At 50.1% G+C, this 16,880-nt stretch overlaps 1 protein-coding gene across 1 annotated transcript; it reads left to right on the top strand.

Moving 5' to 3' along the window:
• Window positions 1-3,386: 3,386 nt before the first annotated feature.
• On the top strand, window positions 3,387-16,858 carry LOC142709498 (uncharacterized). Its single transcript, XM_075848472.1, has 4 exons — window positions 3,387-3,644; window positions 12,536-12,678; window positions 15,560-15,660; window positions 16,149-16,858. The coding sequence occupies exons 1-4, from the start codon at window positions 3,604-3,606 to the stop codon at window positions 16,692-16,694; spliced, it is 831 nt and encodes a 276-aa protein (XP_075704587.1). The 5' UTR covers window positions 3,387-3,603; the 3' UTR covers window positions 16,695-16,858.
• Window positions 16,859-16,880: the final 22 nt, after the last annotated feature.

Raw genomic sequence — 16,880 nt, 5'->3', positions numbered from 1 at the left:
GTGGCGCTGTGTACTGGAGCATTCCGTACCTTGTGGCCACCGCTCGCTTCTACTGTACAAACCAAACATTATGTAAGAGTGTGTACAGGGAGGAAGAGGAGGAACAGGCGTACTGTAAATCCACGCTGTCTGCACGCCCTACTGTACCATGAAAACAGACCATTTACACTCTGATCACACCCCCTGCAGCCACAAACACCTGAGCAACACATCCCCCCACACACACACCTGAGCAACACATCCCCCCACACACACACCTGAGCAACACATCCCCCCACACACACACCTGAGCAACACATCCCCCCACACACACACCTGAGCAACACATCCCCCCACACACACACCTGAGCAACACCCCCCTCACACACCTGAGCAACACATCCCCCCCCACACACCTGAGCAACACATCCCCCCCCCCCACACACCTGAGCAACACATCCCCCCCACACACACCTGAGCAACACATCCCCCCCACACACACCTGAGTAACACATCCCCCCCCCACACACACCTGAGCAACACATCCCCCCCCCACACACACCTGAGCAACACATCCCCCCCCACACACACCTGAGCAACACATCCCCCCCCACAAACACCTGAGCAACACCCCCCCCACACACACCTGAGCAACACATCCCCCCACACACACCTGAGCAACACATCCCCCCCACAAACACCTGAGCAACACCCCCCCCCACACAAACACCTGAGCAACACCCCCCCCACACAAACACCTGAGCAACACCCCCCCCCACACACCTGAGCAACACATCCCCCCCCACACACCTGAGCAACACATCCCCCACACACACCTGAGCAACACATCCCCCCCCACACACACCTGAGCAACACATCCCCCCCACACACACCTGAGCAACACATCCCCCCCCCACACACACACCTGAGCAACACATCCCCCCCCACACACACACCTGAGCAACACATCCCCCCCCACACACACACCTGAGCAACACATCCCCCCACCACACACACCTGAGCAACACATCCCCCCACCACACACACCTGAGCAACACACCCCCCCCCACACACACCTGAGCAACACATCCCCCCCCACACACACCTGAGCAACACATCCCCCCCCAACACCTGAGCAACACATCCCCCCCCCACACACACACCTGAGCAACACATCCCCCCCACACACACCTGAGCAACACATCCCCTCTACATACACCTGAGCAACACATCCCCCACACCTGAGCAACACATCCCCCCCACACACACCTGAGCAACACATCCCCCACACACACCTGAGCAACACATCCCCCCCACACACACACCTGAGCAACACATCCCCCCCACACACACACACCTGAGCAACACATCCCCCCTACATACACCTGAGCAACACATCCCCCCTACATACACCTGAGCAACACATCCCCCCCACACACACACCTGAGCAACACATCCCCCCACACACACACCTGAGCAACACATCCCCCCCCACACACACACCTGAGCAACACATCCCCCCCACCACACACCTGAGCAACACATCCCCCACACACACCTGAGCAACACATCCCCCCCACACACACACCTGAGCAACACATCCCCCCCACACACACACACCTGAGCAACACATCCCCCCTACATACACCTGAGCAACACATCCCCCCTACATACACCTGAGCAACACATCCCCCCCCCACACACACCTGAGCAACACATCCCCCCCTACATACACACACCTGAGCAGAACATCCCCCCTACATACACACACCTGAGCAGCACATCCCCCCCACACACCTGAGCAACACATCCATCCTACATACACCTTAGCAACACCCCCCCTACACACACCTGGGCAACACATCCCCCACGCAAGTCCTCTGTAAATCGTGCCCCCCACTCATGGATTAATCCCCAGCACATGACGGACCGAGTGTTAGTGTACGTCAGCGTCACACACACACACACACACAATGCAAAGATGGCAACGAGAGAGCAATATACGAGAGAGAGAGATATGAGAGAGGGAGAGATATGAGAGATGAGAGAGAGAGTGATATGGAGAGAGAGAGAGTGATATGGAGAGAGAGAGAGAGCGAGAGAGATATGAGAGCGAGAGAGAGATATGAGAGCGAGAGAGAGATATGAGAGAGAGTGATATGGAGAGAGAGTGATATGGAGAGAGAGAGAGTGATATGGAGAGAGAGAGTGATATGGAGAGAGAGAGAGTGATATGGAGAGAGAGAGAGAGTGATAGAGAGAGAGAGAGTGATATGGAGAGAGAGAGAGAGAGAGAGCGAGAGAGAGAGATATGAGAGCGAGAGAGAGAGATATGAGAGCGAGAGAGAGAGATATGAGAGCGAGAGAGAGAGATATGAGAGCGAGAGAGAGATATGAGAGAGAGTGATATGGAGAGAGAGAGAGAGAGAGTGATATGGGGAGAGAGAGAGTGATATGGAGAGAGAGAGTGATATGGAGAGAGAGAGACAGAGAGAGAGAGTGATATGGAGAGAGAGGCAGAGATATGGAGAGAGAGAGATATGAGAGAGTGATATGGAGAGAGAGAGATATGAGAGAGAGAGTGCTATGGAGAAAGAGAGGGAGAGATATGAGAGCGAGAGAGAGATATGAGAGCGAGAGAGAGATATGAGAGCGAGAGACATATAGAGAGAGATATGAGAGCGAGAGAGAGACATATAGAGAGAGATATGAGAGAGAGATATGGAGAGAGAGAGAGAGAGTGATATGGGGAGAGAGAGAGAGTAATATGGAGAGAGAGAGAGAGAGAGAGAGAGTGATATGGAGAGAGAGAGAGAGAGAGAGAGAGTGATATGGAGAGAGAGTGATATGGAGAGAGAGAGTGATATGGAGAGAGAGAGATATGGAGAGAGAGAGAGATATGGAGAGAGAGAGAGATATGGAGAGAGAGGGAGATATGGAGAGAGAGGGAGATATGGAGAGAGGGAGATATGGAGAGAGATAGAGATATGGAGAGAGAGGGAGAGATATGAGAGAGAGGGAGAGATATGAGAGAGAGGGAGAGATATGAGAGAGAGGGAGAGATATGAGAGGGAGAGATGAGAGCGAGGGAGAGATGAGAGCGAGGGAGAGATGAGAGCGAGGGAGAGATGAGAGCGAGGGAGAGATGAGAGCGAGGGAGAGATGAGAGCGAGGGAGAGATATGAGAGAGACATATGAGAGAGAAGAGAGAAGAGAGAGAAGAGAGAGAAGAGAGAGAAGAAGAGAGAAGAAGAGAGAAGAAGAGAGAAGAAGAGAGAAGAAGAGAGAAGAAGAAGAGAGAAGAAGAGAGAAGAAAGAGGAGAGAAGAGAGAGAAGAAGAGAGAAGAGAGAGAGAGAAGAAGAGAGAGAAGAGAGGAGATAGATATGAGATAGATAGGATAGAGTTTACGTTCCGTCCATGTGGAGACGTCTGTTATGTAATATGATAAAGAGTCAGAGAATGTAAGAAATAATTATATCACAGCGTGAACGAGGAGGAAGAGGAGGAGGAGGAGGAGAGCGGGGCCGGCGCTGAGGAGGAGGAGAGCGGGGCCGGCGCTGAGGAGGAGGAGAGCGGGGCCGGCGCCGAGGAGGAACCACAACACAGAGGAGTGAGGAGAACACATGAGAACAGAACCGCAACGAGGGAACGACACAGGCAGCAGGTACCAGACATCTTCTTCTACATGTGTATATATGTATTTAGAGAGAGACGTAGCTACACCGAGCAGCTAGAACATCATACCTCTGCCGGCTGAAGTGAATAACACTGATGATCTGGTTACAATGTCGCTTGAGGGGATATATTAGGGGGATACATATATGGGAGATATATTAGGGGGGATATATTGGGAGGGTAATATATTAGGAGGGATATATTGGGAGGGTAATATATTAGGAGGGATATATTGGGAGGGTAATATATTAGGAGGGATATATTGGGGGTGATATATATTAGGAGGGATATATTGGGGGTGTGATATATATTAGGAGGGATATATTGGGGGTGATATATTAGGAGGGATATATTGGGGGTGATATATATTAGGAGGGATATATTGGGGGTGTCATATTAGGAGGGATATATTGGGGGTGTGATATATTAGGGGGGATATATTGGGGGTGATATATTAGGAGGGATATATTGGGGTGATATATTAGGAGGGATATATTGGGGGTGTGATATATATTAGGAGGGATATATTGGGGGGGTAATATATTAGGAGGGACATATTGGGGGGTTCATAAATTAGGCAGGATAATATAATAGGAGTGATATATTGGGGGTGTGATATATTAGGAGGGATATATTAGGGGGTTATATTAGGGGTGATATATTATGGGGGTGATATATTCTGCAGCAGGTGATCAGTCGGTTTTTATAGTTGATGTTGGAATCAGGAAACACGGAGAAGTGTCAGGATCTGAGCGACTGACAAGGGGCAAATTGTGATGTGTAGACGACGGGGTGATCGAAGTCTTGTGACATTAGGCGCCACGCTACGCTGGGGGGACAGGAGTCAGGCTACGCTGAGGGGACAGGAGTCAGGCTACGCTGGGGGGACAGGAGTCAGGCTACGCTGGGGGGACAGGAGTCAGGCTACGCTGGGGGGACAGGAGTCAGGCTACGCTGGGGGGACAGGCGTCAGGCTACGCTGGGGGGACAGGCGCCAGGCTACGCAGGGGGACAGGCGCCACACTACGCAGAGGGACAGGCGCCACACAGGGGGACAGGAGTCAGGCTACGCTGGGGGGACAGGAGTCAGGCTACGCAGGGGGACAGGCGCCAGGCTACGCAGGGGGACAGGCGCCAGGCTACGCAGGGGGACAGGAGCCAGGCTACGCAGGGGGACAGGAGCCAGGCTACGCAGGGGGACAGGCGCCAGGCTACGCAGGGGGACAGGCGCCAGGCTACGCAGGGGGACAGGAGCCAGGCTACGCAGGGGGACAGGAGCCAGGCTACGCAGGGGGACAGGAGCCAGGCTACACAGGGGGACAGGAGCCAGGCTACACAGGGGGACAGGAGCCAGGCTACACAGGGGGACAGGAGCCAGGCTACACAGGGGGACAGGAGCCAAGCTACACAGGGGGACAGGAGCCAGGCTACACAGGGGGACAGGAGCCAGGCTACACAGGGGGACAGGAGTCAGGCTACACAGGGGGACAGGAGCCAGGCTACACAGGGGGACAGGAGCCAGGCTACACAGGGGGACAGGAGCCAGGCTACGCAGGGGGACAGGAGCCAGGCTACGCAGGGGGACAGGAGCCAGGCTACGCAGGGGGACAGGAGCCAGGCTACGCAGGGGGACAGGAGCCACGCTACGCAGGGGGACAGGAGCCACGCTACACAGGGGGACAGGAGTCAGGCTACACAGGGGGACAGGAGCCAGGCTACGCAGGGGGACAGGAGCCAGGCTACGCAGGGGGACAGGAGCCAGGCTACGCAGGGGGACAGGAGCCAGGCTACGCAGGGGGACAGGAGCCACGCTACACAGGGGGACAGGAGTTCTATCGTCTCTTAATTTATAGTCAAGAAGCAGAAACAAGAGGAAAGAAGAGATTGTCCCTCTAAAAGAGAAAGACCTGGAAAGTACAAGCAGAACAACTCAACAGAGAGACCGGCACATGTACATAGACAGACAGGAGGTGAGACAGAACAGACCGGTTAACAGAGAGACAGGCAGGCGGTCAGCGGGACAAAAAAGTAAGAAGACAGGTGATGCGAGGACTCAATGCCTGCAGTCAGCAGAGGGACAGGGCTGGAATTTGGTTTGTACACACGCATCTCTCCACGTGTGCGGAGTGTACAGGAGGAGCCGGCACAGTAAGTACAGTACAGAGTATTAGTCACCACATCCCCGGCGAACACCGTACTCTGTGTACTGTACAACCAGGAGCGGCACCTCAGCACTGTACACACATCACCTGCCAGAGCAAGAGACACTACAGCTAAATATATATACCCTATATACAATCCATATACTGTACACACATCACCTGCCAGAGCAAGAGACACTACAGCTAAATATATATACCCTATATACAATCCATATACTGTACACACATCACCTGCCCGAGCAAGAGACACTACAGCTAAATATATATACCCTATATACAATCCATATACTGTACCACATCACCTGCCAGAGCAAGAGACACTACAGCTAAATATATATACCCTATATACAATCCATATACTGTACACACAACACCTGCCCGAGCAAGAGACACTACAGCTAAATATATATACCCTATATACAATCCATATATGTACACACATCACCTGCCAGAGAAGGAGACACTACAGCTAAATATATACCCTATATACAATCCATATACTGTACACACATCACCTGCCAGAGCAAGAGACACTACAGCTAAATATATATACCTTATATACAATCCATATACTGTACACACATCACCTGCCCGAGCAAGAGACACTACAGCTAAATATATATACCCTATATACAATCCATATACTGTACACACATCACCTGCCAGAGCAAGAGACACTACAGCTAAATATAATACCCTATATACATCCATATACTGTACACACAACACCTGCCCGAGCAAGAGAACACTACAGCTAAATATATATACCCTATATACAATCCATATACTGTACACACATCACCTGCCAGAGCAAGAGACACTACAGCTAAATATATATACCTTATATACAATCCATATACTGTACACACATCACCTGCCCGAGCAAGAGACACTACAGCTAAATATATATAACCTATATACAATCCATATACTGTACACACATCACCTGCCAGAGCAAGAGACACTGCAGCTAAATATATATACCCTATATACAATCCATATACTGTACACACATCACCTGCCAGAGCAAGAGACACTACAGCTAAATATATATACCCTATATACAATCCATATACTGTACACACATCACCTGCCCGAGCAAGAGACACTACAGCTAAATATTACACAACACCTGCAGAGCAAGAGACACTACAGCTAATATATATACCCTATATACAATCCATATACTGTACACACATCACCTGCCAGAGCAAGAGACACTACAGCTAAATATATATACCTATATACAATCCATATACTGTACACACATCACCTGCCCGAGCAAGAGACACTACAGCTAAATATATATAACCTATATACAATCCATATACTGTACACACATCACCTGCCAGAGCAAGAGACACTACAGCTAAAATATATATACCCTATATACAATCCATATACTGTACACACAACACCTGCCCGAGCAAGAGACACTACAGCTAAATATATATACCCTATATACAATCCATATACTGTACACACATCACCTGCCAGAGCAAGAGACACTACAGCTAAATATATATACCCTATATACAATCCATATACTGTACACACATCACCTGCCCGAGAAAGAGACACTACAGCTAAATATCTACCCTATATACAATCCATATACTGTACACACATCACCTGCCAGAGCAAGAGACACTACAGCTATATATATACCTTATATACAATCCATATACTGTACACACATCACCTGCCAGAGCAAGAGACACTACAGCTAAATATATATACCCTATATACAATCCATATACTGTACACACATCACCTGCCCGAGCAAGAGACACTACAGCTAAATATATATACCCTATATACAATCCATATACTGTACACACATCACCTGCCAGAGCAAGAGACACTACAGCTATATATATACCTTATATACAATCCATATACTGTACACACATCACCTGCCCGAGCAAGAGACACTACAGCTAAATATATATACCCTATATACAATCCATATACTGTACACACATCACCTGCCAGAGCAAGAGACACTACAGCTATATATATACCTTATATACAATCCATATACTGTACACACATCACCTGCCAGAGCAAGAGACACTACAGCTAAATATATATACCCTATATACAATCCATATACTGTACACACATCACCTGCCAGAGCAAGAGACACTACAGCTAAATATATATACCCTATATACAATCCATATACTGTACACACAACACCTGCCCGAGCAAGAGACACTACAGCTAAATATATATACCCTATATACAATCCATATACTGTACACACATCACCTGCCAGAGCAAGAGACACTACAGCTAAATATATATACCTTATATACAATCCATATACTGTACACACATCACCTGCCCGAGCAAGAGACACTACAGCTAAATATATATAACCTATATACAATCCATATACTGTACACACATCACCTGCCAGAGCAAGAGACACTACAGCTAAATATATATACCCTATATACAATCCATATACTGTACACACAACACCTGCCCGAGCAAGAGACACTACAGCTAAATATATATACCCTATATACAATCCATATACTGTACACACATCACCTGCCAGAGCAAGAGACACTACAGCTAAATATATATACCTTATATACAATCCATATACTGTACACACATCACCTGCCCGAGCAAGAGACACTACAGCTAAATATATATAACCTATATACAATCCATATACTGTACACACACATAACCTGCCCGAGCAAGAGACACTACAGCTAAATATATATACCCTATATACAATCCATATACTGTACACACAACACCTGCCCGAGCAAGAGACACTACAGCTAAATATATATACCCTATATACAATCCATATACTGTACACACATCACCTGCCAGAGCAAGAGACATTACAGCTAAATATATATACCCTATATACAATCCATATACTGTACACACAACACCTGCCCGAGCAAGAGACACTACAGCTAAATATATATACCCTATATACAATCCATATACTGTACACACATCACCTGCCAGAGCAAGAGACACTACAGCTAAATATATATACCCTATATACAATCCATATACTGTACACACATCACCTGCCCGAGAAAGAGACACTACAGCTAAATATCTACCCTATATACAATCCATATACTGTACACACATCACCTGCCAGAGCAAGAGACACTACAGCTAAATATATATACCTTATATACAATCCATATACTGTACACACATCACCTGCCCGAGCAAGAGACACTACAGCTAAATATATATAACCTATATACAATCCATATACTGTACACACATCACCTGCCAGAGCAAGAGACACTACAGCTAAATATATATACCCTATATACAATCCATATACTGTACACACAACACCTGCCCGAGCAAGAGACACTACAGCTAAATATATATACCCTATATACAATCCATATACTGTACTGTACACACATCACCTGCCAGAGCAAGAGACACTACAGCTAAATATATATACCATATATACAATCCATATACTGTACACACACATCACCTGCCCGAGCAAGAGACACTACAGCTAAATATATACCCTATATACAACCCATATACTGTACACACATCACCTGCCAGAGCAAGAGACACTACAGCTAAATATCTACCCTATATACAATCCATATACTGTACACACATCACCTGCCAGAGCAAGAGACACTACAGCTAAATATATACCCTATATACAATCCATATACTGTACTGTACACACATCACCTACCAGAGCGACACTACAGCTAAATATATACCCTATATACAACCCATATACTGAACACACATCACCTGCCAGAGCAAGAGACACTACAGCTAAATATATACCCTATATACAACCCCTATACTGTACATACATCACCTGCCAGAGCAAGAGACACTACAGCTAAATATATACCCTATATACAACCCATATACTGTACACACATCACCTGCCAGAGCAAGAGACACTACAGCTAAATATATACCCTATATACAACCCATATACTGTACACACATCACCTGCCAGAGCAAGAGACACTACAGCTAAATATATACAATATATACAATCCATATACTGTACACACATCACCTGCCAGAGCAAGAGACACTACAGCTAAATATATACAACCCCTATACTGTACATACATCACCTGCCAGAGAAGGAGACACTACAGCTAAATATATACCCTATATACAACCCCTATACTGTACATACATCACCTGCCAGAGCAAGAGACACTACAGCTAAATATATACCCTATATACAACCCATATACTGTACACACATCACCTGCCAGAGAAGGAGACACTACAGCTAAATATATACCCTATATACAACCCATATACTGTACACACATCACCTGCCAGAGCAAGAGACACTACAGCTAAATATATACCCTATATACAACCCATATACTGTACACACATCACCTGCCAGAGCAAGAGACACTACAGCTAAATATATATACCCTATATACAACCCATATACTGTACATACATCACCTGCCAGAGAAGGAGACACTACAGCTAAATATATACCCTATATACAACCCATGTATTGTACACACATCACCTGCCAGAGCAAGAGACACTACAGCTAAATATATACTGTTCTATATACAGCCCCGACCACCAGGAACACTGCACTATATACTGTTCTATATACAGCCCCGACCACTAGAAACACTGCACTATATACTGTTCTAAATACAGCCCCGACCACTAGAAACACTGCACTATATACTGTTCTATATACAGCCCCGACCACTAGAAACACTGCACTATATACTGTTCTATTTACAGCCCCGACCACTAAGAACACTGCCACTATATACTGTTCTATATACAGCCCCGACCTCTAGAAACACTGCACTATATACTGTTCTATATACAGCCCCGACCACTAGAAACACTGCACTATATACTGTTCTATATACAGCCCCGACCACTAGAAACACTGCACTATATACTGTTCTATTTACAGCCCCGACCACTAAGAACACTGCCACTATATACTGTTCTATATACAGCCCCGACCACCAGGAACACTGCACTATATACTGTTCTACGTACAGCCCCGACCACTAGGAACACTGCACTATATACTGTTCTAAATACAGCCCCGACCACCAGGAACACTGCACTATATACTGTTCTATATACAGCCCCGACCACGAGAAACACTGCACTATATACTGTTCTATTTACAGCCCCGACCACTAGGAACACTGCACTATATACTGTTCTATATACAGCCCCGACCTCTAGGAACACTGCCGCTATATACTGTTCTATATACAGCCCCGACCACTAGAAAACACTGCACTATATACTGTTCTATATACAGCCCCGACCTCTAGGAACACTCCACTATATACTGTTCTATATACAGCCCCGACCACTAGGAATACTGCATTATATACCGTTCTATATACAGCCCCGACCACTAGGAATACTGCACTATATACTGTTCTATATACAGCCCCGACCACTAGGAATACTGCATTATATACCGTTCTATATACAGCCCCGACCACTAGGAACACTGCACTATATACTGTTCTACGTACAGCCCCGACCACTAGGAACACTGCACTATATACTGTTCTATATACAGCCCCGACCACTAGGAACACTGCACTATATACTGTTCTATATACAGCCCCGACCACTAGGAACACTGCACTATATACTGTTCTATATACAGCCCTGACCACTAGGAACACTGCACTATATACTGTTCTATATACAGCCCCGACCACCAGGAACACTGCACTATATACTGTTCTATATACAGCCGCGACCACTAGAAACACTGCACTATATACTGTTCTATTTACAGCCCCGACCACTAGGAACACTGCACTATATACTGTTCTATATACAGCCCCGACCTCTAGGAACACTGCCGCTATATACGGTTCTATATACAGCCCCGACCTCTAGGAACACTGCCGCTATATACTGTTCTATATACAGCCCCGACCACTAGGAACACTGCACTATATACTGTTCTATATACAGCCCCGACCTCTAGGAACACTGCACTATATACTGTTCTATATACAGCCCCGACCACTAGGAACACTGCACTATATACTGTTCTATATACAGCCCCGACCACTAGGAACACTGCACTATATACTGTTCTATATACAGCCCCGACCTCTAGGAACACTCCACTATATACTGTTCTATATACAGCCCCGACCACTAGGAATACTGCACTATATACTGTTCTATATACAGCCCCGACCACTAGGAACACTGCACTATATACTGTTCTATATACAGCCCCGACCTCTAGGAATACTGCACTATATACTGTTCTATATACAGCCCCGACAACAGAACTGATTTATTTAGTGGTTGAGTAGAGACCAGTTTTGTGCATTAAATGAATAGTAGACGTTTCTGGAATAGATTTTGCTTTCATGGTTTTAGGGGGTCATGCTGCTGTGACCACAGTAATAATCTGTCTTCTATGGAGGAACCCGGCAGCAAGTGTTCAGTTCCCCTACAGCGCCTCCACAGGAAAAATGAGGCATTGAAGGGAGTGAACGGTCATGGAGGCTGGGTCCTCCAGACATAATCCCTCCGCCCTGGTCTTTCTGATTGGGTATATGATACTGAGCCACCCACAGCCTGAACCGGTTATCTCAGCGCCGGGTCACTCTCCTCTGGGGACTGGAATATTTGGGGGGTTATTGAGGTCTCCTGCACTGACACAGTCTCTTCTCAGCTTCCCATCCGCAGACATGAAGTCTCCCCCGCCAGACACCGGACCTCCCAATTCCCAGGAAGAAAAAAATCTGGAGACCAACAAGCTGCTGGGCACGAAAGATCCGGCACAGAGCGAGATAGAAAAGGATTCTGGGTACTCCGGTAGGCGGCCATTTTATCTACTCTACATAGCGAGTCAATCATCCACCTGCACGATCACCCAATCATCTTCATGTAACCTTCACGGCCCCCTGATATCTGACAACCCAGGTCACCTCTCTCCACTGACAACCTCTACTATAACCCTCAGCATTTCCTTTGTGTGGGGCCATTACATTGATTATTCATGTCGGCAACGACGCAGAGAACGATGCCGTCCAATCACAATAAGAAAAGTAAAAGAGGAGACACCGCTGGAGCCTGGGAGAGAACACCGCAAACCGGTATCATCACCTCCATCACCGCCCCAAACCACCAGGGTGCTGACATCCCCCCCCCCCCTACACAGTCCAAGACCACCAGGGTGCTGACATCCCCCCCTACACAGTCCAAGACCACCAGGGTGCTGACATCCACCCCCCCCTACACAGTCCAAGACCACCACGGTGCCGACATCCCCCCCCTACACAGTCCAAGACCGCCAGGGTGCTGACATCCAGCCCCCCCTACACAGTCCAAGACCACCACGGTGCCGACATCCCCCCCCCTACACAGTCCAAGACCACCAGGGTGCGAACATCCCCCCCCTACACAGTCCAAGACCACCAGGGTGCCGACATCCACCCCCCTTACACAGTCCAAGACCACCAGGGTGCGAACATCCCCCCCCTACACAGTCCAAGACCACCAGGGTGCTGACATCCACCCCCCTTACACAGTCCAAGACCACCAGGGTGCCGACATCCCCCCCCTACACAGTCCAAGACCACCAGGGTGCCGACATCCCCCCCCTACACAGTCCAAGACCGCCAGGGTGCTGACATCCAGCCCCCCCTACACAGTCCAAGACCACCACGGTGCCGACATCCCCCCCCCTACACAGTCCAAGACCACCAGGGTGCGAACATCCCCCCCCTACACAGTCCAAGACCACCAGGGTGCTGACATCCACCCCCCTTACACAGTCCAAGACCACCAGGGTGCCGACATCCCCCCCCTACACAGTCCAAGACCACCAGGGTGCCGACATCCCCCCCCTCTACACAGTCCAAGACCACCAGGGTGCGGACATCCCCCCCCCCTCTACACAGTCCAAGACCACCAGGGTGCTGACATCCACCCCCTCCTACACAGTCCAAGACCACCAGGGTGCGGACATCCCCCCCCTACACAGTCCAAGACCACCAGGGTGCCGACATCCCCCCCCTACACAGTCCAAGACCACCAGGGTGCCGACATCCCCCCCTACACAGTCCAAGACCACCAGGGTGCTGACATCCCCCCCCCTACACAGTCCAAGACCACCAGGGTGCTGACATCCCCCCCCCCTACACAGTCCAAGACCACCAGGGTGCTGACATCCCCCCCTACACAGTCCAAGACCACCAGGGTGCCGACATCCCCCCCCCCCCTACACAGTCCAAGACCACCAGGGTGCTGACATCCCCCCCCCCCTACACACAGTCCAAGACCACCAGGGTGCTGACATCCCCCCCCCTACACAGTCCAAGACCACCAGGGTGCTGACATCCACCCCCCCTACACAGTCCAAGACCACCAGGGTGCTGACATTACCCCCCCCCCCCCTACACAGTCCAAGACCACCAGGGTGCTGACATCCCCCCCTACACAGTCCAAGACCACCAGGGTGCTGACATCCCCCCCCCCCCTACACAGTTCAAGACCGCCAGGGTGCAGACATTACCCCCCCACCACTACACAGTCCAAGACCACCAGGGTGCCGACATCCTCCCCCCCCCCCTACACAGTCCAAGACCACCAGGGTGCTGACATTACCCCCCCCCCCTACACAGTCCAAGACCACCAGGGTGCAGACATTACCCCCCCACCACTACACAGTCCAAGACCACCAGGGTGCCGACATCCTCCCCCCCCCCCCTACACAGTCCAAGACCACCAGGGTGCTGACATTACCCCCCCCCCCTACACAGTCCAAGACCACCAGGGTGCCGACATCCCCCCCCCCTACACAGTCCAAGACCACCAGGGTGCTGACATCCCCCCCCCCCCCTACACACAGTCCAAGACCACCAGGGTGCTGACATCCCCCCCTACACAGTCCAAGACCACCAGGGTGCTGACATCCCCCCCCCCCCCTACACAGTTCAAGACCGCCAGGGTGCTGACATTACCCCCCCACCACTACACAGTCCAAGACCACCAGGGTGCTGACATCCCCCCCTACACAGTCCAAGACCACCAGGGTGCTGACATCCACCCCCCCTACACAGTCCAAGACCACCAGGGTGCTGACATCCACCCCCCCTACACAGTCCAAGACCACCAGGGTGCTGACATTACCCCCCCCCCCCCCCTACACAGTCCAAAACCACCAGGGTGCGAACATCCCCCCCTACACAGTCCAAGACCACCAGGGTGCCGACATCCCCCCCCCCTACACAGTCCAAGACCACCAGGGCGCTGACATTATGCCTATGTAATGGAACGCTTCTTAACAAAACTAAACCGGGCACAGCACCAGCCCGTCAGACAATCGTTACCCCCTTTGCCAGGTTGGGGTCTCACTCCCACTGGTCATGTCGCCATCACTGTAATTGCGCCCATATAGTGACTACAAGTCCCAGCAAGACCCAAACAAATCACCACAAGTCCCAGCACGTTCTCGGTTCAAGTCAGAACAGCCAATAGACGACCGCCATAAAGAAGTACAGCACACGGGACACCCCCGGAGACTACTACCCCAACCATCCCATGATCACAACCACCCCCATCTCTCTACTGCAGATCATATATAGTGCAGGCAGAGAATCCATTACAGGAGGAGATGGGGGAGGGGGAGATCTGACCCGTGAGCGCCGCTCTCCAGTCACTGACGGATGTTCTCCACGTCTTCTCTTTACAGACAGCAGTTCGGAAAGTCTCAGCGTGACGGACGCCACTCCGGACCCCCCACAGACGGCGTGTCCCCCCATATATATCCTGCAGAACGTGGTCCTCAAACAGGTGAGGAACAGACAGCAAGCAGAGGTACAAAGTGCTCAACTGCATTTATTGACAGCAACAAAGTCAGAAGATCCCAGGAATTATTCCACAGATATTAAAGGGGCTGTCCGGGATTAGGGGGCGGGGGTTTCTGCTTCTCCTCCCGGACCCCCATCACTACATCAGATCTCCAGAATGAATAGTACCAGTTATCTACCCCCCCCCCCTCCCGGAACCCCATCACTACATCACATCTCCAGGACCATCTGCCCCCCCCTCCTCCCGGACCCCCATCACTGCATCACGTCCCCAGGACCATTAGTACCAGTTATCTGCCCCCCCCCCTCCTCCAGGACTCTCCAGCTTCATCACGTCTTCAGGTTACTGGCCCTTTAATTGTAGAGACGCCCGGCTGACCGCCCACGTTCTTCTCAGTTCTGCCGCCCTGGTGGTAAGTCATTGCTATGACACGCAGGTCGTCTGGTAACTTCTCTGTCTCCTTCTTTCAGCCTCGCATCCTCCTCGTCCTGCAGCCTCCGCTCCGACACCATCGTAAACGAGCCTCCCCTTCATCCCACCTCCCCCTCCTGCGCTCTTATCCCAGGATAGCCCCCCGTCTAGCCCCTCCAAGCCCCGCCCCTTCCGAGGACATGGCCCTCACAGTGTGCACGCAATCCCCCCCTCAGCTGCTGGAGGTCTCCCTGCGCTCTCAGGCCTTGCTGCGCCGGACACGGGAGACTCAGCGATCGATCCGGGAGCTGAGGTCTCACGCCAGACTCTACGAGCGAGCGCTACAGGGCGAGGAAGGGGGATGGGAGCGGCTTCGGAAAGCCATGGAAAGAAGCGGAGGCTACCGGAAAATTCCGCCCGCAATCGACGCGGAGAGAACAGAAGAGGCCGAAGAAGCTGCAAACACCTCAGACGCTTCCACCACGACCCGAGACGACTCCACCGCCTCAGAATCCCCGACAGAGGAGGAAGTGACATCACGCAGGAAATCAGTGACCTCATCAGAGGAAGAACCATCTGAAGAGGAGAACGGGGGAGCAGTATGACCGGACCTCCCCTCCCCTGGGGCTGCGCCCCACTCCTTTGTACGTTTAGATTTTTATAGCATATATATACACTTTATTTTATGGGCACCTGTCGCCCACTATCGCCCCCTAGCCGCCGCTTGTCTACAGGAAGATCTGCTGGTCACAATCTGTCTAATCATGACGGGAATTTATCAAACACTTGTC

This window comes from Rhinoderma darwinii, unplaced genomic scaffold, assembly GCF_050947455.1.
Source record: "Rhinoderma darwinii isolate aRhiDar2 unplaced genomic scaffold, aRhiDar2.hap1 Scaffold_41, whole genome shotgun sequence".
In the NCBI taxonomy this organism is placed as follows: Eukaryota; Metazoa; Chordata; class Amphibia; order Anura; family Rhinodermatidae; genus Rhinoderma; species Rhinoderma darwinii.
The sequence above is the reverse complement of the archived record's forward strand: the minus strand, read 5'-3'. Positions and strand labels throughout refer to the sequence as shown.

Bases quoted from the DNA above. Each gene is read 5' to 3' on its own strand.
- LOC142709498 (XM_075848472.1), top strand. From the start codon at position 3,604: ATGAGAACAGAACCGCAACGAGGGAACGACACAGGCAGCAG. The intron at 3,645-12,535 runs GTACCAGACATC...GTCTCTTCTCAG, and splicing joins GGGAACGACACAGGCAGCAG to CTTCCCATCCGCAGACATGA. The intron at 12,679-15,559 runs GTAGGCGGCCAT...TTCTCTTTACAG, and splicing joins AAAGGATTCTGGGTACTCCG to ACAGCAGTTCGGAAAGTCTC.